Here is a 22,763-nt window from a genome sequence, read left to right as displayed (position 1 = left end):
AGCAGAGCCCCCAGGGACCCACCAGCTCTGGGGCTCAGCCCAGAGTGTCCCCCCCTCCTGACAGCAGGACAGCCACTGTCCCGGTGCTAATGAGTTAATAATAAATTCCTTTCTGACTAAGAAATTAGACCCTTAAGAAAAAAACCACCACCCGCTTCTGCCCTCCCCGCTTCCCCCCCACCCCCCCACTCCCCAAAATAACCGTGGCTTGTCCAGGGGTGCCCTCTGTGCTGGCACCAAGGCTCATCAGCTCAGGGACAAGCGGCTCCCGGTGGTGGCCCTGCCACCGGGGGGGCACGGGGGGTTGGTGGCTGCAGGCCGGGCTCGGGGCCTTAGTCCTTGGGTGGCTTCTTGCTGCGGGCGTTCCACATGCCACGCTTGGAGTGGTAGTAATGGTAGAAGTTCCTGAGACGCAAGCGCTCCACCTCCAGCCCGCTCTGAAGGACCCTGCAGCCAGAGGGATGGAGGGAGGGACAGAGGGACAGCGGCTCAGGGACTAAGGGGACAGGCCCAGGCCCCCCAAAGGGCCACTGTGCCCCTCGCCCCAGCCCTTAGCCTGCTCGATGGAGAGGACAGTGGGTTTCCCAGGGGTTACACCCAAACCCACCTGGGCAGCCCTGCCCTGGGGGGTGCTGGGCCCCCCAGCCTCACCTGTCCAGCAGCTCCCAGTCCTCCCCGCCCCAGCGGTCTCGGAACTCCTCCGTGTTCATCCCTCCCACACGGTCAAAGTCCGACTTGTAGATGCCGAAGAGGCCGAAGCCATTCACCTCCCAGTAGCCTGGAGGGGGGAGGGCAATGAGGCAGGGGGTGCAGGGGGACCCCACATTCCCAGGCTGTCACCTTGCACTACCCCAAAGCCTGAGGAACATCCCAACCCCTCTACCCCCCCCCCCCATGCATCCATCCCCATCACTGCCACCCTCCCCCAGGGATGCAATGGGTGACAGCCTGGTTTAAAATCCCACACAGGGATTTCTTCGCAAGATCCCATTTCAATTTCTCCTCTTTCAGCTTGAAACCCTTCACCCTCATCCCATCCCTTGTCCCAAGCCCCTCCCCAGCTTTCCTGGAGCCCCTTCAGGCACTGGAAGGTGCTCTCAGGTCTCCTTGGAGCCTTCTCTTCTCCAGGCTGAACACCCCAACTCTCCCAGCCTGGCTCCAGAGCAGAGGTTTTTTGGGTGGCATCACACCCAACATGCCCCGAGCACCCTTGCTCTTGAACCCCACCTTGCTGGAACAAACCAAACCCACCCTCCCCACGCAGCCAAGTCAGGCTGCACTTCCTGTGCTCTCCTGGGGCGGCCGGGGGACATTTTCCATGTCCTGGGGGATGTGTCCCAGGTCCTGCACCGGGGACCCCGCTCACCGTTGGGCTCCCGCGGGGAGCTGCCGCAGCTCAGCCGCATGACGATGGGCGCGTAGGCCAGCTTGCCCTCCACGCAGTGCTTCCGGATGCTGTCCAGGATGTTGTTGGGGAAATGGATGTGCAGGTCACAGAGGAACATGATGCTGTGCCCATCCTACGGGAGGGGACAGGCACAAGCGGGGAGGATCAGAGGTGAAACAGCTCCAGGACAGAGAAGCCAAGGCAGGGGCTGGTCGTATCATAGAATGCCAGACTGGTTTGAGATGGAAAGGACCTTAAAGCCCATCCAGTCCCACCCCCTTGCCACAGGCAGGGACACCTCCCAGCAGCCCAGGCTGCTCCAAGCCCCATCCAACCTGCCCTTCAACACTTCCAGGGATGGGACACCCACAGCTTCCCTGGGCAACCTGGGCCAGGGTCTCACCACCCTCACAGGGAAGAATTTCTTCCTAAAATCCCACCTAAATCTCCCCTTTTTCAGCTTAAAACCATTCCACCTCATCCTCTCTCTCCACTCCCTCTCCCACCGCTCACCTCCACCGCATCCACACCAGCCTGCAGCCCGGCTGAGCGCTCAAAGTTCCCCGTGCGCCGCAGGTACTGGTACCTGAGGAGAGAGGGCAGGGTGGTCAGTGCTGGTGGCCAAAGGGGACACAGCCAAGAGGGGGACAGAGACCACTGGCAAGGGGATGGGACCTTCTCAGAAGGGGGATCAGGTGCCTACAGCTCATGTTGAGGGTCCGCCGGGGAGGCAGAGGGAGTTTCTGCATTTCTGACTCCTCCACATGGGAAACAAGTTTAAACCCCAAAAAGGAGGAGGAGAAGAGGGGCAGTGAGGCAGAGACCTAGATGGGCTGGGGAAGGAGCAGCAGGGTGGCCACAGACCTCCCTGGCAGCCTCCAGGGGAGTAGGGTGGGACCCCGAGCTCGTGAGGGTGGGTTACCGGGGCAGTCGGGCATCCTGAAGGGCTTTCTCGACATCCATGTCATCACTGTCAAAGTCCACCAGGATGACATTGAAGTTGGCGTCCTTCGTAGCCTCGTACAGGTGGGCCATGTCCGAGATGAACTGCTGGACCCAGCGGGCTTGGTTCTTCACTGCCAGACACAGCCACAAACATCCCTCAGGCTCACCACCTGGGTCCCAAGAGCAACCCCTTCCCAACCAAAACACCCCTCATGATGAGAGCCTCAACATCTCATGAGAACAGAGAACTTCATCACCCTTAGGCCAGCCCGGAGGGTGCAACTGGGGAGCAGAGGGGTTGCCGTCCTCTCGCCAGAGGACAGGAGAGCAGAGGGGGCAGCAGAGACCCTGGAGAGACGTGTCCTGCTGTCACCTACCGGGTACCACGAAGTGCACCATGACGTCCTGCCTCCAGCTGAGCTGCAGGGGCTGGCACAGGACAGGTTTTCCATAGAGGAGGCTCCAGGTGCTGGGCTGGGTCTCGGTGGCCCCCAGGGCTGGTCCTTCGGGGTTGGCCTCGGCGCTGTCGTCCTGCTTGCCCTGGTGCAGGAGGACGTAGACGTACTGGGAGAGCCGCACCGTGCGCTGGCCCCGCTCCGCCAGCTCCAGCTCCAGCAGGTAGCGGTTCCCCCGCGCCGTGTCCCGACGCTTTTCCACGTTGATGATCCTCAGGAGGGTGTAGATGCTACAGGGAAAGGAGAAGCACTTAAAAGCTCCACCACCACGAGCTCTGCTCCCCACAGCTCCCTTCCTCCAGAGGTTGGCCTGAACCCACCACCCAGCTCCCCAGGCGGGGCAAAGGCACATCCCCAAACCTCCCCTCCCCTCCCTACCCTCCGTTCTTCTCGTTGAGCTTCTCCATGTACTGCGCCACCACGTCGACCACCTCGCCCTCGCTCAGCTGCAGGTTGCCCGACACGTTGCAGCGCAGGTCGTTCCAGTCGGAGCGCAGGAGCTCGAAGTCCACCGAGCTGACACTGAACGTCCTCTGCCAGTTGATGGAGTCCTCCAGCCAGCTCTGCTGCAGCTCCCCGGTCTCGTAGCTGTAGTCCGACACCTCTTCCTCCTCCTCCTCCTCTTCCTCCTGGCCCTTTCCCTCCTCCTGTTGAGACGCCGTCGTTTCTGACATCTTCAGAAAGGATGTCACCCGTGTCGCCTCGGAGGAGCTGTAATTGGTGGTGGCCACTGTCCTGCCTGGGGCAGGAGTCGTGTCCTCACGGGTCTCCCTGATGAAGAGCCCCTCGGTCCCCAGGGCCAGGAGGCCGGGCAGTGCCCGCCGCTCGGTCCCCAGCTGGGATGGCCCTTCCCACCTCCTGCCACCCGTACGGGCACCCTTCCGCCGGGCAGGGCTCCTCTCCTTGGAGATGTTGCTCAAGAGCCAGGGGGTCCGGCGGCCAGCGATGGCACGGAGCTTGCTGGAGGAGGGGGGATGTTTCTGAGGGGTCCTGGAGCGAAGATGGACTCTCTTCAGTGGCTTTGGGTACAGGAAGATGCCGGGGAAGGCCGGCTCCTGGGCCGGGGCTTTGCGTTTACCCGGCTGCAGCCTGGTCACATAGACCTTCTCCTGGGCTTTTGGGGGCTTTTTGTCCTCCTTAGGTGTGGCGGGCTTGCTGGCACCCAGTGTTTTGGCTTTGTCACCAAAGACAGGGACAGAGAGGTGGGGTTGAAGGCTCAGAGCCCCGGCACGCTTTGTAGATGCCAGCAGCCCCAGTTCATCCTCCTCACCCTCACTGGGATCCTGGGGTAACCAACTGAGCCCCCGCCCACGGACCCGCTCTGCAGCAGGACCCGTGTCCTCCTCACCCCGCGGGTCCCTGGGGAGGGCTCCTGGGCTGGTGCTGGCCTGGAGGGACGTGCTCCATCTGCCCAGCTGGCCAGGCGTGCTGGGCTCAGCCCCTGCCCGGCCCTGCCTGCGGCCAAAGCTGTAGTAGTCCAGGTCATCTCCATAACCCCCGGTGACCGGCCGGGTCCCTTTCCCTTTGGCTCCAGGTACTGGCCCAAAGCTCTTCTCCTTGGCTGTGGGAGGTGGGTCTGTGGGCTCAGGGCTGTCCACTCCTTCCTCCTCCTCACCCTCATCCTCTAGGAAATCTAGGGAGTAATGCCAGAGGTAAATACCCTGAGGGTCATCCTGCTGCCCCCAGACAAGGAGATGCTGGGAGGGCTGGAGCAGCTCTGCTCTGGAGACAGGCTGGGAGAGTTGGGGTGTTCAGTCTGGAGAAGAGAAGGCTCCAGGGAGACCTGAGAGCACCTTCCAGTGCCTGAAGGGGCTCCAGGAAAGCTGGGGAGGGGCTTGGGACAAGGGTAGGGAGGGATGGGAGCAAGAGGAAGGGTTTCCAGCTGGAAGATGGGTGGGCACACCGGGGGCTCAGCCCCCTGCCACTCTGCCAAGAGATGCCCAAAGCTGCCAGGGGTGACTCACTGTCTGGGCTGAGGAACAGAAAGGCGCGCTGGCGCGGATCCTCCTCCTCCTCATCCATCTTCATGTACTTATAAAACCCAAACCTGGGAGAGGGAGAGGACAAGTGAGGTCCCCGAGGTGAGGGTGGGGTGCACAGGTGAAGGGACGTGCTCTCACACACGTGAGGAACATCCCCAGCTGCAGGGCAGGCACAACCCAGCTCTCCAGGGAGCTGGGATTCCCAAAACCCAGGAGCACTGCCAGGGCTCAAGCTGCTACGTGCCCCAGAGATGGGGAAAGAGCCAGGAGGTGGCCCTTCCTGGGGACACAGCAGAGGCTGCATCATCACAGCAGCATTTCTCCAGCTCTTTGAGTGCCCTGTCAACATCAGCCCTGTCCTCCCCTCCCCAAATACCAGCCCCCCAACACTTACTTCTCCAGGTAGAGGGGGGACTCCCTGTAGAAGCACTTGTTCTCTGTCTCCATGTGAGTGAGGCGCGTGAAGTCGTTGGGGTACACGAAAGAGAGGTAGACCTGGGGGGATGGCCACGCTGCCGTCACCCCGGCACAGGGTGGGCTCATGGGGGCCAGCAGGGACAAGAGCCAGGGACCCCAGGCCACCAGCACAGCCCCCCAACAGCAAGGTGACCCCCAGCATCTCACACACCCCACGGGGCTTTTAACCCAAACCCCTCCACGTCAAGATGGGGAAGCTCAGGCCTGATCCTCCAGCGAGGGACATCTTGTCCTGAGTTTTAACCAGGGGGACACATCCCTGCCCCAGGGTGGGGGCAAAGTGCTCTGCCGCACCACACGAGAGCTGGCCCCATCCCCACTGCAGGGAGACACTTACAAATTGCAGGCCCTGGTAGCGGGCGATGGGGAAGTCCTTCACCACATAGGTGGGGCTGTAGGCACAGGGCACCAGCACGTTCTCCACTCGTGAGGCCTCGATGGCAGGGGCTGAGGAGGAGCAGTTGTGGCTCAGCCCTGAGCCGTGCCCGACCACCTCTGTTGCCCAACTCACCCAACAGTCTGTAGCCCAAACCATCCCTGCTTGCCCCCCTACAGACCCCAACAGACATGCCTCCCCCCAAGAGATGGGCAGAAGGCAGGAGGGAGGTTCTGGGTGCCTGTGGCAGCCAGGTCCTGCCTTCTTTCTCCCCCAGAACCCCATGGAGATGTGCAAGGGTCTGGTCCCAGCCACTTACTGAGGAAGAAGGTGTCCCTGGGGTCAGACTTCAGCATGTCAGCCCCATGCTCATCTCGCTGAGCCTCCCAGAGGTAGCTCCCTCTGTGGCTGGCCAAGGTCTGTGGGATGTGCTCCACGTGGTTCATCTTCAGGGAGGATTCGTCTGGAGAAGGCAGGGACAGGGGCTGGACCCCACCAGCACTCGTGGATGGAGCATCACCCTGGGAGCATCCTCCTGGGTGGCACTTCCCAACCTCCCCATCCCTCCCACCATGAGGGCTCAGAGGACTGTGGGTTCCTCCTGCTCCCAGGGGGACAAGGGAAGCTGCTGTGTTTACAGGAGGGCAAACCCACAAGGGCAAGCCCTCCAGACCCTGTGGCTAATCAGCCTAATTATTATTGCCATCAACTAATGAGCACCGAGAGGATGAGGGTACAACTGATCCCAGCTGGGCAGCCCTGGCTCTGGTTACAGCAGCTCTCACCAAAAACAAGGGGTGGGAACGCTCTGGGACTTTAACTCCCAAGGACATGGGAATTCAACCGGAATGTTCTTCCCCGTGGAAGTGCAGGTCAATGCAACACGAGCTGGTTGTGCCTCCTGCTCAGGGATGAGGGTGGCATGTTGTCCTTGGCCATCAACCAGCCTCCAGAACCTCCCGGAGGGAGGTCACCTTGCTCCGGTCACCTTGGCCACTGGAACTGCCTGCCCCGAGCCCTTCCCAGGCAGCTCTGCCTGCTGTGGGGCTGCAGGGAAGCAGGTGGGTCCTGGAGGGCAGAGGATCCCCTTTCCCAAGCCCCAAATCTTCCTGCTTGCCACAGGGAAGGGCTCCCCACAGGCCCCAGTGGAGGGAGGGGAGGAGGACACTGTGGGTGCCCCCACGCCATGGGGATGGGCTCCCACCAGTGATGTGGCTTCGCCCTGGGATGTTCCTGGGCTCTGGAGGAGCTGGGAAGGGGGAAAGAGAGGAGGGAAGAGCCAGCCCTGATGGACAGTAGTGGGGAGGAGTTTAGCTGCACATCTCACATGTCGATACCAGCCATACCCCTCCAGCCCTGCTCTCCCCATCGATCCCTGCCTGTCCCCTCCTGCTCCATCGACCCCTTCCAGGGCATGTTTGATGACCAGCCCTGCAGCCCCCATCTATCAGCTCCTTTCCTGCTGCCAGGGAAAGGGGCAGGAAGCAGAAGATCTATAGATTTAATTAAAGCTTGAGCCATCCATCCCTGCTCACATGACAGCTCCTCGTAACTCAGGGCCAGGAGCCAGCTCCCCTGCTCCTCTGCAGGGATGGGGCTGGGGCACCAGCAGAGCTGCCTTTCCACAGGGAGTCACCTCCACATCCCATTTTTAGGAAAGTCACAGCATGCTCCCAGCATCACCCCTACCCACCGCAGCCCTTTGCCTCCTTCCTTACACCCAGCAGAAGCTCTGGTGGGTTTGAGAGGCTGAGATCTGGTTTCCCAGGAGCTGGTTTCCACCCCGGGCTCTGGTGCCGCCTCTCCCCAGCTGCACCAAGAGGTGCAGCCCCCTCTGGAGCTGGGCACGGCCTTACCTGTGTACAGGGAGATGTAGGAAGAGTCAATTACTTCGAACTTCAAGCTGGGGAGAAAAACGCGCCACTAGGAACAAATGAAAAGGAGATGGAAAGTGAGGGGGGGGCAGCAGAGGGTCAGGATGCAGCTGCTGCCTCCCGGGATGGGTCCCTGTCCTCCATCACCATCGGAGGGTGGGCACTGCCTTAGGGGGTCTCCATGAACAGCAGAGGGGTTTTGTGTTGCCTTAAGAGGGTCTTCACAGCTGCCTGCACCGATTTAACTCCCTGCACTTGAAAAGCTCGTCCTGAGCCTTTGTCCTGACAGGCCCCTCACACCCCCGGGGAGAGACGCATTAGGGTCCTGCTTTTCTGTTGTTGTTATTTCTTTCTGAACATCTGAAAGGCTTCCCTCCCTCCAGCAAAAACACCTCTCCCCCCTCTGTTTGTTTTTCACAGCAGAGAGGCAGATCTTATCTGGATGGGGGAGAGGGAGCTGGGAGGGGAAGGGGGTGTCAGCCTCCTGGCAGGAGCTGGGCGCCAGTGATTAATGACTGCTGGGAGAAAGGAAACCTTTGCTAACGAGCCAACATTTTCCCCTCCCAGCAACAGCCCCAGCTCCCCACACACACACACACGCTCCAGGCTTTGCCAGGGCTGTGCAGCCAAGGCAGACAAGTTCAGATTTGAAACTCCTGGGATGTCGAAGGGAGGGGAAGAAAAAAAGGGACCGACCAGCTTGGCCACCTCTCCCACCCCAGAGCTCAGGACAGGAGCCAGCGTGGTGGGTTCTGAGCAGCCATGGTCTGGGCTCTCCTCACCCGTGGCCACCAGCTCCTCTGAGAAGAAGCCCTCGGGGACCTTCCCCCCCCTGCCAGTCCCTCCTGCAGAAGACCAAGGAGAAGAAGGGATGGGACTGTTGGCATCCATGACAGGAGCTCACCAGCAGGGCAGGAGCACAGGGGAGGGACTTCAGCTCCCAAAAGGTCATAGGCAGGAGAGGGTGGGATGAGGAAAGAGAAACGCAGCCCATGCCAGGCATCCCTGGACCAGCCCAGGGAGATGGGGAGACAAGCCCCAGCTCCATCAGAGCAACAGTGACCTGTCCCCTCTGCAGACAGAGTCACCAGCAGCCACAGGAGGGGAAACTGTGGTTCTGCTGCAGGGTAAAAGCCTTTTAACACACACCAGGAAGAGCCCTGACACCAGCTCCAGGCAGGACAAGCCCGGGAAGGAGCACGTGGGAGCTTTTACTCACACCAACTTCCACGTGGTCTGAACCTCTGTCGTCTTGTTTGTGGAGCAGCTCGAAGTAGTAGCGCCTGGAGGACATGAGGCTACACGGGAGGGGGAGAAGCTGGTTAGGGAACCAGCACCGACCCGAGTGCTCCCACCACCTGGGAGATGGTGGCTCCTCTGCTAGAGGGGCCATCTCAGGAAACCCTCTGTCCTGCTCTCATGTGGCTAAACCTTCTTGGGGCAAGGAGACAGCAGCACAATGTGGTATCTGCTCCCCCATCCCACTGGCAAGAAGCTCCATGAGATCAGGGGATGCCCCATCCCCACCTCATCACCTGCAGAGGTGGCTGCAGCCCCCAGCACTTTCAAGCCATGGACCTGGGGGAATGGTTGGTGGAGCTCGGGACCAGCCCAGACCCCACGTGTCCCTCGGGGAGGCACCATGGCTGGGGTGTCCTCTCAGGGAGGAGGAACTGGTCAGAGTCAGTGCAAAGCCAGCAGCTCCATCTCCATCCAGCCAGGATGGGCAGCAGGAGCCAGGACACACTCACCGTAGAGGCTTGGAGACCTGTGAGCTGAACTTGGTGAACTCTCCCGGCGCCGTCCACTCAGTCCCCAGCTGGGAGGAGGGAGAAGGAGCCTGTGAGAGCCCCAGGGACACCACAGGCCAAGGGGGCACGAGCCCCAAACCCCACCAGGCCGTGAGCATCTCCTCCACCTCCCTCAGGCTCCAGGCCATGTTGCAGAAGGGTGGGAGGACATCCCAGCAACTCTGTCCCAGGGCCTGCACTGGTGGCACTCAGAACTTGTCACCAGCAAATGCTAAGGTCCCAAAAACACATGGGTACGAGGACGGGCCATGGGGTTTCCAGTTATAGGAGTTAATGCCAAGAAAATCCAGGAGTAAATATTAAATCCCCTGTTCTGGGGCATCAGCTGGTCTTTGCTGCAACTAGGAGGGGACCAAGGGGCAGATGGTCCTTCAGAAGCCCAAGCAGGCCTGAATGGGGGCAGAGATGGGACCAGGCTGAAAGCCCCTGGCATTTCCCAAGGGGGCCAAGAAGCCAGGGAGCTGCCCCTGGCCCAGCCCTGCACAGACCCTGCCCCCTGGGGTGGGACCCGTGGGGGCAGAATGAGCACCCGGGGGCTGCACCATCCTTAGCAGAGCACTAGGGGTGCCCAGGGGGCTCTGAGGGTGGCCCCTGGGGGCACCCCGAGGGAGGAGAGGGTCCGCACCTTGCCCACGGAGGCAGCCAGGCGGGAGTTGGACGGGCTGTCATCGGAGCTGAGCCAGAACTCGGAATTGTCGTCTGATGCCACCGAAAACTGGAAATCCCCTGGGGAGGGCAAAGGAGAAGGTGGTGGCAGAGGGACCCCGTGGTGCTGGTGGCATGGGCCCAGCCCCCACGCCTCGCTGGCAGGTGGGGAAACAGGGATGGATGGATGGATGGATGGATGGATGGATGGAGGTGGTGGGGTGACCCCAGACCCCACATCGTGGCTCTGTCCTGATGGGATGGGGGCTTCACCTCTTTCTGAAGCAGCCAGGGAAAAGGGTCTTTGCTCCAGAAAGACCCTGCTGCCTACGAGCCAGAGCTCTGGGCACGGTCCCCAAGAGCCCTTCTGTCCTCATGTGGCCGAGGGGGGAAGGAGACCACTTCTCCATGTTGCTGCAGGAGGAGGAGAGGCCAAGCTCCACCACTCACCATCTTTGAAGGGGTGGATGTAGCCAAAAATCCTTAGCCCATAGTTCTTCCACCTGGGGGACACAGCCAGCTTCTTCACTGTGGTGCGAGTCTGTGGAGGAGAGACCAGGCTGAAGCCACCAACATGCCCAGCCTGATGCCTTGCACCAGCTTCACCAACCATTGAGATCCCAGGGTCCTGTGCCCGTAGCACCAGAGGGGACAGGGAGGTCCCATCACCACCCTCTTCTCCCTCCACCCTTGCTCTGCTGGGAATTACCTGCCCTGAAACAAACCTAAAAACCTTCAAGAGAAGATCTTGAAGACCAGGCCTGCAGGCAGTGGAGATCCAGCAGCACCCAGGGAGGGACAAGCCAACCCATCACCACCAGACCTGGGACTCACGTGGGGAAAGAGTGGAAAATGGAGGTTCTTCCTTAGGTGCCTCACAGCTCCTCCACACCAGTCTTCAAAGACGTGCAGGTTGGCCTTCCCTTTGTACTGGGGACAAAAGAGGGAGGTGAGCAGGATGTCCTCCTCACGTCCCCCACCAGGACAGCATTAGGGCAGGCTGAGACATGGATGTCAAGCCCTAGGGATGTCACCTGCCTGACCCTGGCTCTTCTGCAGTGACACTGAGGAAGGGCTGAGCTCCTACCCTTGCACCAGCCCCAGGGTCAGGATGCCAGCCCCCAGGAGATAACCCTCCTGCTGCTGCTCCTTTGGCTCCCAAGCACACGTGGGCAAGGGATGTTGTCTGGACCATTCCAGATAAGACAATCAGGAAAATGTCCCCTCGCACACCTGCACAGACTGAGGGGGGCTGCTGCAAGGAGCTCATCTTCATGGGCACCATGTTGACCCCAGGACCAGGCAGAGCCTCTAAGAAGGGTGATAGAGAGCAGGAGGGAGGACAGCTGGAGATGGCTCTGCAACCTGGCTCACTGCAGGGACATGTGGGCTCCCCAGCGAGAGGCTGGGGGTCCTCCAGGGACCTTCTCCTCCACCATCACCCCCTTTGCTGCTCCCTGCCCACCTACCTGCTCATTCCAGGGCAAAGCCTGCCTGGTCAGGTTGAGTTTGGGGTGGGTGGTTGCTCGGTTGGGCTGTTGGCTTCTGGAAAACCAGCTGTCCAAGTCCTGCCCGTCCGTCTGCAGAGGAAGGAGGGGAGATGGGAGGTGGGGAGTTCTCTCTAGACCTACACGTCTCCTTTGGGATGCCAAGCCTTTCCAGACCAAGGTGAAAGCTTTCCAAGGACAAAGGAATGAGGGGCAGGAGGAGGCAGAAAAATATTGGCAAGGTGTCCCAGGGAGCAGAGTTTCAAAATGTTCCAACTAAACTTGTTCCCCTTCCTCTGCCAAGGAGGGAAACTTCTCCAAAACAGTGAGTTTTCTGTTCAGCCAAAATATTTGCCCTGTCTGATGGGCTACTGGAAAACAGAGCCTTTGGGGCTCCATCTCCAAAAGAGCAAAGAAATCTCTACACCCACCCGTGTTTGGGTGGGTGACAGTTTGCAGACAGGGTCAGTGGGGTTTTTTGTGCACCCTGAGGGCTGTCGAGCAGAACCAGAGAGGTGCCCTCTCCATCCTTGGGTCTACTCATCCAGACAAGGCCCGGAGCACCCTGCTCTCTTTGGCCATGGGAGGGAACGTGGCCCAGCCCCCTCCCCAGCCCCCTCCCCAGCTCTGCCGTTACCGTCGGCTCCTCCTCGCTGGACTCCTGGGCCTGGCTCCTCCTCGCCGCTGCCCGGGCTGCCGCCGCCCGCCGGCCACCATCCGCCACCTCCCCCGGCCTCTCGCCATCTGGGGGGAGCAGAGCAGTGACCCCCAGCCCCCCCCGTCCCACCTGCTGCCCCTCGGGGACAGCCCAGCACGGGGACGGGCACCGCGGCTCGCGCAGGGAGGGACACGGGGACACCCTCGGGGGGGCTCTGGCTGCCATTCCCCTCGTTACATTTGCACTAAGCAGCTTGTGGCAGCTCATTAGCACCGGCTTTAATTACACACACCCCCCCCTCCAGCCCAGCTCGGGGCCCTTTACGTAACCGATGACCAGGATCAGCTCCCATGGGATCTCCCTCCACGTCCATCCTTGGGAACGTGTCCCTGCACCCCTGCCCCTCCATACCCAGCTCTCCCGGAGCATCCCATGGGTCTGCCTGAAGCCCCCCAGCTCTCAGCCCCCCAGACATCCTCCCCAAGCCCTTCTACCCACCCCTAATTGCCCTGCTAACAGCCCCGTCGCAGACAACTTCATTACCACGTGCTGCATTAATTATTCCCGACCCACTGCCCCCCTCTGCTGCTCACCCCATCTGCCCCGGCTGCCAGGGCAGGGTTGGGTTAATCTGCCCTCACTTACCAGCATTCAAATAACCAACTTCCCCCAAAATAACAGCCCTACCCAAGAGTAGGGCAAGATGACCCCCATCGCCCCAACAGCCAGTTCTGGGGGCTCCCACCCCCCAACAGGAACAGGCTGGGAGCTGGGGTGGGAGATGCTGGGCGGCTCTGGACCCCACAGCCTGGCCACAGGCTCGGGGTGCCCCCGGAGCCCCACAGCCCTGCCTCCCAGCCCATTAGCATTCCAGCAGCCGCGCAGCCGGCGTCTCCTTGGAGATGGCAGCACAAATCCCACCCCCACCGCGGGGACAGGAAATTAAGCTCTAAAGCCCCTTCTTCTGCTCTCGGCCATTCTTCAGCCCTGGCAGCTCCGGTGCAATCCTGGCAGCTCCCTGCCACCTCCTCCCCTCGCCCAGCTCCATCCCCACATCATTCCTCCTGCAGCCCCACAGAGGGAGATGCAGGAGCAGGACCAGATCCAGCACTTTCATCTCCCCCACCCTCAAGACCCCCATCCCTCCTGGGACTGCTCCTGCCAGCACAGCGGTGGGAATACAGCTGATCCCTGCCCTGCCAAGGCTGCAGATGCCACTGCTCCGGCACGTTACTCCCTTCCCACACTGATCTGTGGGAATCACAGCCATGAGGATGAGTTCAGTGCTCCTGAGGGACCTGCCAAGGGACGGGGTGCGACGGCCAGCCCCTCAGCACCCGCTCCGGGCACCTCTCCCGGCCTCGGAGGAGGTGCCCCTGTCTCCCATGGGATTTGCCAGCCCAGCATCCATTGGCAGTGCAGGCCAGGGGTGCCAGGCTGCAGGTCCTCTCCCCGGGGCAGACTGACCCCCTGGAGCAGCCTCTGCCACCAAGGCGCTGGTGAGCAAACCTGAGCCAGCACATCCCGGCTGCATCCCGAGGGATGGCTGGACATGCACATCCCCCTTCCTGCCCACCTCCAGGTACCACACCCAGGGCTGGGCCCCCACCACAAGGCACTGGGTAAACTGGAGAGAGATGATTCGATATAAATTGGAACAAAGGTGGGAAAAAGCCACACGTTCCCCAACAAGGCTACACAGGCTCCATCCCTGAAGGCTCCCAAGCCCCAGGGCCATGAGCCTCCTGCTCACTCTCCCTCCCACCTCCCTCCATCAGGGACCTGCTCGAGCCACCGTGATGGAGCAGGACAGGGCTTGTTGTGCCCACATTGGTTTGCATTTAAACGAGATCCCACCACTGCTATCAGGGGGCCTGGGGAACACTGAGGCTCAAAAGCAACTCCAGAAAAACCCTCCCTCTTCTCAGCAAGGAGGCAAGGGCTTGCTCCGAGAGACATCTGCATCCCGGGAGGAGCAAAAGCTCCAGCAAAGCCCTGGAAAGAGGCTCCCAGGTTCTGTGCCAATGTTTATCCACCTGCAAGTCAAATACTGGGCAGGAAAGTCAAGTGGAACCTCAGACCAACACCCAAACACTGATCAGCCTGGGGAGAAAACGGGAAAGAAACGTCCCCCTAAAGGGAAGGAGCATCCAACCAGGTACCAACAGCCAGGCTTTGTGCCCCTCCAAAAAATGGAGCCCCTTTGGTCAGAACCTCAGCCCTGTGAGACAGCAGCAAGGTAGGGGCACCAGGAGAGGAAAGGGGTTTGTTTCCTCCCGTGCATCCTCCCAGCACCCTCGGGCTCACCCTGAGCTGTGCCCTGCCCAGCTGCTCCCCCAGCCTCCCCCAGTGCCCATCAACGCTGCTCACCCACCTCTTCCCTGCTCCCAAGGACCAGAGAGACACGGACAGGCCAGGGGAGAGGATGGGGGCAGGTCTGCAGGACGAGCACAGGACCCACTGGGATGCGTTGGGAGCTCTTTCCCCCACGGGCACAGGAGTGACACTGACACTTCCAGAGCCAGGTGAGGAGGGGCAGGAGATGCAGGGGACCAGCAGCTGGAGTCACAGGGGCCCCCAGACAGCACGGGACGGGCCCCAGGGCGCAGGGAGCAGGGCGAGGCCTCCGGGGACTGGTGGGTCTCTCACGGCCACAGGGACCCCCCCGTGCTGCCTCCCCCTCTCTGGGAAGCACAGAGGGGCCTTTCAGACAGCAGCCCCTGCCCCCCCCCCGGGCCGGCGGCACACGCAGCTCCCTCACCCTGAACACAGCCCCTTTCTTCGGGTGGATTTCGGAGCCGGGAGTTCTCCGGCAGCTTTACTGGACCCTTTCCAGACCTTCCCACGTGGTTAGAGATGCTCCTCACTTACACTTCCTCCTGCATCTCCTTATTGCTCTAACGAGTCTCCCCCTGTGCAGTCGCTGGCTGCAAGCTTCATCCGTGTTCACCCCCCACATTCCCAGACCCACGCCCCAGGGATAACCCCACCACAGCCCAGCGAGCCGGGCTGCCTTGGCACAGGAGCATCTGCAAAAGGACCTGGGCTGGGCTTCCCAAAATGCCTTGGCATGGTCTGCCCATCTCCAGCAGCAGCTCTGCTCCCCATCCCACACAAGGATGGAAACCCCTGGGGACAGTAGTGGGCACAGCGCTGGGCCGCCCAGGACCGCCCAGCATCCTCCCATCCCACACATCCCAGGCTGTGTCCCGCTGAGTGGTGCTGAGCCCTCAGGGGCAAGACCTCTTCCTTTGGGATCAGCCTCTGGAACAGCTGCAGACCCTCAGGAACTTTCTTCCCTCTCTTTTCCCCCCCCAAACAGACCCTGAAGGGCACCAAGCACCTGGGTTCAGCCAGCGAGAGGAGAAATGACACAGCCCAGCCCTGAGCTGCCAAGCACCTGGGCTGGCTGGGATTCAGGACACGGCCCCTGTACTATTTCCAACTCTTTTCCCACCAGGTTAATGCTCCAGAACAGACATGGAGTGATCAGTCAGTCACCAGGAGTCACATCCCACTGTAACACAGCCCTTGGGGGAGTCCCCATCCCCTTCAGCCCCCCCATGCCCATCCCTTGCCTAAGCCTGGCTGCCTGCAGAGCTCCCAGCTCCAGGTGAACTGGCCAGGACTGGGAAAACTACAACATTCAAGCAAAAAAATCATGTCTGAGCTCAAACTTCAAAAAATCTCATGCTTAAAAAAAAGCCAAAGGGACAGGGTTGGCACAGACAGCAGAGACACCCATGCCAGGGAGGAAGCCTCAGCACCAAGAGCTGATGGTTCCCTACCAGCTACTGTGGCTGGCAAACCATGACCTGAGAGATGGAAACAGAGATGGATGGATTTTAGTTCTGCACTCCAAGAAATCCCCCCTGGGGGTGAACATCTGCTCTCCTGCCTCTTCCCATTCCAGCAGCAAAACCCGCACTGGGTGGGAGATGCCGAAGCTGCTTTCAGCACAGCAGGGAGCAGCCTCACCACCCTCCAGCCCTGAAATGCCCCTGGACAGGGTGACAACAGGTTGCCTGAACCACCTATGTGTGCCCAGAGGTGCATCTTAACCCAGATCCCAACCTCCGGGAACCCTGACCTCCTGGGAAAACAACAGGCTGGGAAGCAGCAGCATCCCCGTGCACAGGAGATGGGGAAAGGCAAGGGGAAAAGCAACCAGAACATGAAGCATCCCCACAGATGCAAGCCCCCTGGTCCAAACTGGAGCTGGAGGCAGTATTTCCCCACTCCAGGAAGCACAAGCCTGGAATATGCTGCTCTCCTCAGCATCCCAAAGCTGCTTCCCAGCACATCCCAATGCCGAGGGATGTGATGGTGGGAGATGCAGGATAAGTGCCAGTCCTGAGCTGCTCATCCCAAGGAATAACATCATTCCAACCTACACATCCCCAGGGCACGGGGCTGCTCCTCGTTTTTGGCCTGGAGAAGGAACCCACCAGAGCAGCCAGCTCTGACACCCTCATGTTTTCCAGCATCCCAAGGCTTTGCCTGATTTTTGAGTGGGGAGGACCATCCTGAGCATCAGAGAATGGCAATTCTCAGTTGCCAGCTCCAAAGCCTTCCCAGGGCAGGGAAGGAGGCAGCACGGGGAGCAGGGCTCTGCCCAACATATCCTTAACCAGCCAGAAGAGGCCCCAGATCCACAGCTGCTAAAGCAACAGGGCTGAACCAGGTTTGCACCCCTGGGAACTCAGGCTGATCCCTCCCTGCCTTCCCCCTGCCGGGGGTATCTACCTCTGCAGGGGCAGCAGGGAGGAGAAGTGCCCTCCCCAGGCTCTGGTGTCCCAGAGAGCTGCCAGTGCTCCCGTTTTCCCCTGCAACACCAAGGGCAGCAGCCCACAGGACCACTCCTGGCCCCAGCACGTCCTCCCAGGATGGTGCCACAGGGCAGAAAGTGGAGCCCATCCCTTGTGGCTCAGCCCCTGGGGCTGTGCAGGGTCCCCCTGCTGTGACAGAGCAGGGAGGAGCAGTGACATGAAGCCAGGTGACATTTAGACCCAGACACAGCGGAGGTGGCAGCGTTCTGATGGAGCCCTTTGCTGCTGCTCACCCGCCCCGGGACCTCCCGCTCGGCTGCTGGGATGGAAATGGATGTGAGATGCTGAGGGCTGGCGATGGAGCAGCACGATCCTGCTCCAGCTGACTGACACCCACCAGGAGGGGCAGCCCCCACACCCCCACGGGGTCCCAAACCCCTCCTGTGCATCACCAGCACCCACACCTCCCCCGTCTCCCCCCAGCTCACACCTCAAGGTGCATCTGCTGGCCCCTGCTCCCCATCTCCTCCAGCATCACTCCGTTTTGTGCCAGCTCCAGGGGCACAGCAGCTACGCTCTCGGAGCAGAGCAGCTTCCTAGTAAAAAGTCAACACCCTGGTTGATCTCTTTGGTGCTGAAGCCGGCAGCACAGAGAGAGCTGTGACAGTGACCGTGCAGCTGGCACCAGTCTGGGGACACAACGGCTTCCCCGCATCCCTCCCAGCCCGGCAGCCGGGGACACAGCCGGAGAGCAAAGCTCTGAATCCTCTGGGATGTTGTGTTGGATGAGCAGAGCCAGGGATGCCCTCTCCAGGTTGCTCCAAAAGCTGCTCAGCTCCGCCCCAGAGGAGGAAAGCCGGAGGGGAGGGGAACCCACCCACCGCCCCAGCGCTTGGCTGGCCGAGATTTCCAGAGGCCACTTCCATACGGATCCGCCCTTCTCCCAGGCACGGAGGAGGTGACCAGTGACCCCAGCTCGCTGCAGAGCACCAACAGCTCTGCAGTCAAAGGAGACTTCAAAAGCAGCCCCGAGAGAAGGAAAACAGGGCAGGAAACCATCTGACAGCAAATGCCCACATTAAAGGGGATGGAGAATATTTATATCTGGTTGTTTCATGTCTTTTTTTAAGATGTTTTTGAAAGCACTTAAACTGCTGGGTCCTGGAAGAGCCTCCATGGCTGGGGAGCAATGCAGGGACAGAGAGCTCTGCTTTCTTCTCCTTCTGCCACCACTGAGGTCCAGCAAGACCCAGTGAGCCATCCCACATGGATACACATGCCAAAACCATCCCCCCAAGCCTGGGGATCTGCAGAAACCAGAGCCACAAACACAGCCACAACATCCACCCTCCCTGGGGAGGGACCACGCAGCTCCCAGAGGGCAAAGCAAAGGACAAAGCATCCCAAGGGATAACAGGGTGCCAGGGGGAACAGGCACAGCCTGACTGGGGGAGGTGGCTTGAAGCCCAACATGTCTTTAAAGAGACAAATTTTTGCCTTTCAATTACCCAAAATAGGCACGTGCCAGATTTTTCCCATACTTCTCCCCCATCACCTGCCAAAAAGTCCCAAGGTGCTCACAGTTCCTCCCCTCTGCAACCCAAGGACAGGGCTCGTTTGTCCATCCATCCGTCCGACTCCTTTTCCAGCCGCCTGGCTCTTGGCAGGTCCAGCGTGGTGACAAAGAGCTGATTCAGGGACACCTGAGAGGAGCAGGGCAAGGAGCCCAGGGCAGAGGAGGCCACAGCCTGGTGAGGAGGACGAGGGCTTCCCAGTTGGAGAAACCATCCCAGTAACACCAAACCCAGCCCCAGCCTCCAAACCCCCCTTTTGCCATCAGGACCCCATGCCAAAGGCGGGGGGGGGGGGGCGGTCTGTCCAGGGAAAGCAGCATTTTCCAGCAGGGATGGAAAAGGGGGTGATGCAAGAAGAAGAAAAGCAGCAGACAGGCTCCCCTGCACCCCCCTGCCCTTCCTCTGCAAAGGACTCTTTTCCATCCTCTTCCCTACCTGCTCCCTGACAAAGGAATGAAACCTGCCACAGTTTGCAGCATCTCAGCATCCCAATTAAAATCAAAGCTCCTGTGGCAGCAGCTCCATCCAAAAGAGCCACGTTATCCCTGGCAGCTCAGGGAAAATGCAGCCAAGTACCATCCTGAACCTTCTCCCTGTGCCAGATCCCAAAGGAGAGAGGGAACCTTCTCCCTCCATCTCTCCCTGTGCCAGATCCCAAAGAAGAGGGGCTCTTCTCCTTCCTGCTTTCCCTGTGTCAGATCCCATGGGACAGGGCCTGGGAAGGACAGGCAAGGACAAGGCTCAGAGTGCTCTGGGGAGCCCCTGGCCACACAGGGGGTGTCCCTGCTCCCGTGTGCCAGCAGCTCTTCCAAACCGTGTCCAGGAAGACCCAGGCAGCCAGACATGCAGCCTGTGGGGATCAACAACCCGGCTGGGTTTTCCTCCTGCTCCAGCTGGGAGTTGGCTTCAGCACCCACAACACACACCCCACGACACACACCCTGCCAAATCTGGCTCCCAGCACGTGCCAAACCCCCTCCCCAGCCAGTGGGTGGCAGGGCAGCCCCCACCCCTGCCCACATGCCCTTCTCACTGTCATTTTTCCCCCCCTTTCTTCCTTTCCTCTCCTTTTGCCTTCCCACCTGGCACGCCAGCGTTTCCACCCCATTGACTCCGAGCGGTTTCCAGCTGGGAGAACACCGTAATGGCCTCATTATTCCAGATGAGGAATGTGTGTGTTCAATTAGGCAGAGAAGGGTAATTATCTACTTGTAGAAGATAGAAAAGGGGGGGTTATTTCACCAGGGACATACCACCAAGACAGTTGCCAGCCAAGTCCCCAGGTGCTCCAGGAGTGACAGCCAAGGGGACACTGGTACCCCCTGGATAACCCTCCCGCACGTTTGCTGTGCTCCCCAGCCTGCACAGACTCCCCTGCCACCATTGGCCTGGTCCTCCCCACCTTGCACCTCCCCAGACGACCAAAAAGCCTCATGCCCTGCACCATCACCCTCCAGCAATATCTCTGCAGGTGACACTTCATTTAATGGGAATTGCCCTTTTCCAGACCCCCTCTGCCAGCTGACACACCGGGCAGCCTCAGCAGCAGGCAGGCAGGGTCGGGCTCATGGGGGCCAAAATCCCAGACACCTTTTGGAGCACAGAACCCTGCAGTGATGATGGAAGACCCCACGGCTTCTCCTGCCACCAATTCCTGCTTCCATCCCTATGGGATCTGAAAGCAGGACTCACCAGAGCTCCCCACAGATCCCAAGGATCCAGGAGAAGGAAGGAGACATGGAGCCAGCAGGGCACAGTGACCCTCACCCCAGATCACCCCAGCCCAGGGACACCCACTAAGCCTCAGGGAATATCGAGTATCAGCTGCTTTCCCTTGGGAACATAACACATGCCAATGGCCTGGGGGGTGTCTCCTGCCTAAGCTGGGAGCTGGAGGGGAGCCAAGCCCATCTCTTCCACAGCAGGAACCCCAGGCCATTGGACACAAACTATTCCCCCCACCATGGCACAAAGATGTCTTTAACTCCAACAAGGTGGAGGGGGAAACATCCCAGACCATGACCCCGTTGTGCCATCCCCATGTCTTTCCCCATCTCCCACAGACCCCCTCCAGCCGCAGGGTTTTCCCACTAGGAGCCGGAGCAGGGCTGAGCCTCTCCCGGCTGCTGCAGCAAACCCTCCGGGTCCCCCTCGGAGCATCCCGAGGGGCCGGGATGCAGGGCAGGTCGGAGGGGAGCGGGGACTGGCACACGGGCAGGGCTCGGTGCGTTCTGCCCCGCTGGAGCCCCCGCCGCTGCATCCCGACCCCGGGAGGATCCTGATCCACGGTTTTTCACAGCCAGCCATCCCGCAGGGACGGCGATCCCGCACTATCTCCCCCCTGCTCCAGGATGCCGGTCCCGGGAGAGGGCGGACCCGGCGCTCCTGAGCATCGGGATCACCGCGGTTTGACTGGCGGCTTTCCCACGGACGGCGGGACAGGAGCGGGACAGGCTCCCGCGATCCCCTCCTCCCAGGCGATGCACGAGCAGCCTCATTTCCTGCTTCTCTTAACGAGCATTATCCCCATTTAGCCGTAAGGCCCCAAAATGTGCAGGCTCACGCTGCTGCGGTGGGAATCTCGGGGTTTGCCGGCAGAGAGACTCCAGCAGCCTCCAGGGTCTGACCCGACCCGCTCCAGAGAGCCAGTTCTTGCCTAAATAAGCACCGACTCACATTTCTTTCTCATTATTTTAGGACAAAAACCAAAAACCGCTCGGCGAGTTCAGCCCCACCACAAACGTCACCGCTCCAGCTTCACCCGGCGAATATTCCATGTAGCTTTTATGCCGCCCAAGAAGGTCTGCGAGGGTAAAACCGGGAGCGATTAACCTCGGCGCCGGGATAGGGCGAGTGCTAGTGCCTGCCCCTCGGGAGCGGCCCTGGGAGCATCTCCGGCTGCATCCCGAGGGCTGGAGGAGGAAGGATCTGTTTATTTTTTTTTTCCCGATGAAGCAGCACGGGCTGGGAAAGTGTTGGGAAGGGACGGGAGTGCTGGGCTTGCCCCTTCCCAGCGGCTATAAATGGTTTTCTTTGTCACCGCAGCCAAGCGGCGAGCACAGAAATGAGGACGGAGCCGATCGAGGGGGGGAATGAAGAACCCCCAGGCGGTTTGGGGTCCCTCCTGGGTCTCCTCCGGTTTCCCCATCCCTGAAAGCGCAGCGCAAGGGCGCGGGGCTGAGGTGGGGTCCCGCTCTCCCCAAAACACCTGGGCGGTGGAGGATGGAGGGGGCGGGGGTCCTATCCCGGGGTGCTGGGCGATGGTGGGAGCGGGGGGTCCCACACCCCCGGGGGAACTGGGGGGGCAAGGGGGTGTCGTCCCTGGGGAGCTGGGAGGGCAGCAGAGCCAGGAGGATGCTCTGAAAGCCCGGACTGGTAGAGGGCACCCACCACCTTCGAGGGCAGACCCCAAACCCCACCGAGGGGTGACGGGGGTCCGGAAGGGCCCCGCCACTGCTCCCCCCGACTGTGAGGGGGGGAAGAGACGTGGGGGAACCGTTACCTCTGCCGTAGCCGAAGGGGAGGCGCAGGGCGCGGCCCTGGCGCACCAGGCTGATGTGGAGGTAGGTGAACCAGACGGCGAAGGTGAGCAGCACCAGCAGCAGCAGCAGCTTCAGCTGCTTCCGGAGCTTCTTCACCGGGAGCCGCGGCATCCTGCCGCCCGCATCGCCCCCCCTGCCGCCGCCGGCCTACCCCCGGCCCATCGGTCCCCCCGCCGAGCCCGCTGGTTACGGGCCGGCAGCGGGGCGGCGGCGGCGGGGCTCGGCGCAGTGCCCCCCGGCCACGCGGTGCCCGCCGGCCCCCCGGTGCCCCCCGGCCGCCCCCCGCATCGCCGCCGCCCGGCGCGCCAGCCCCCGCGCCTGGGAATGAATGAGCGGCGTCCGGCCCCCGCCCCGCCCCGCCGGGCCCGCCCCCTTCGCCAGAGCGACGGCGCCTCCGGCCAATCGCGAGGCGCGAGGCGCCGACCTGCGGCCAATGGGCGCCCCGCGGGGGCGGAGCCTGCCGAGGCGCCGCGCGTCTCAGGCCAACGGGCCGGCCCCGCGGCGGGCGAGGCCATGCGGGGCGGGGGGCGGCGGGAGCGCGGGGCGGCGGGACCCCCGCCCCGGGCGGAGGGCGAGCGGGGGGCAGGGAGGGCGCTCCGTGCCGCGGGGCCCGGCCAGGCCGGCGGGACGGGGGACGCGGGCCTCGGCGTGGCCGCCCCGTCGGGTTCCTTCCCCCCGCCGCCCGGATGGTGCGTTCCCCGGTGGCGGAGACTGCGGGGCCCGGCTCGATCCGCGGGCGGGTGCCTGATGCCCCCCGCTGGTGCCAGGATCCCCCCTGCTC

General features: G+C 61.4%; 1 protein-coding gene across 1 annotated transcript; it reads right to left on the bottom strand.

The window, feature by feature from the left end:
* Positions 1-190: 190 nt before the first annotated feature.
* B4GALNT4 (beta-1,4-N-acetyl-galactosaminyltransferase 4) lies at positions 191-22,105 on the bottom strand. Its single transcript, XM_051622021.1, has 20 exons — positions 21,943-22,105; positions 12,077-12,183; positions 11,422-11,532; positions 10,787-10,882; positions 10,403-10,493; positions 9,933-10,033; positions 9,248-9,315; positions 8,716-8,794; positions 7,479-7,545; positions 5,942-6,085; positions 5,584-5,693; positions 5,164-5,264; positions 4,752-4,834; positions 3,166-4,420; positions 2,710-3,017; positions 2,310-2,463; positions 1,901-1,973; positions 1,367-1,520; positions 652-778; positions 191-447 (listed from the first exon to the last, which is right to left on the bottom strand). Exons 1-20 carry the CDS (start codon positions 22,091-22,093, stop codon positions 333-335), a joined length of 3,495 nt encoding a protein of 1,164 aa, XP_051477981.1. The 5' UTR covers positions 22,094-22,105; the 3' UTR covers positions 191-332.
* Between the last annotated feature and the right edge of the window lie 658 nt (positions 22,106-22,763).

Source organism: Apus apus, chromosome 5 (assembly GCF_020740795.1).
Source record: "Apus apus isolate bApuApu2 chromosome 5, bApuApu2.pri.cur, whole genome shotgun sequence".
NCBI lineage: Eukaryota > Metazoa > Chordata > Aves > Apodiformes > Apodidae > Apus > Apus apus.
Note: the sequence above shows the minus strand (reverse complement) of the source record. Positions and strands in the feature narration are given on the sequence as shown.

Coding starts and splice junctions, on each gene's coding strand:
- B4GALNT4 (XM_051622021.1), bottom strand. CDS start 22,093: ATGCCGCGGCTCCCGGTGAAGAAGCTCCGGAAGCAGCTGAAGCTGCTG. Junction 10,494..10,786: donor ATTTTCCACTCTTTCCCCAC/GTGAGTCCCAGG, acceptor TCTCCTCCACAG/ACTCGCACCACAGTGAAGAA. Junction 4,835..5,163: donor TCCCCCCTCTACCTGGAGAA/GTAAGTGTTGGG, acceptor TCCCTCTCCCAG/GTTTGGGTTTTATAAGTACA.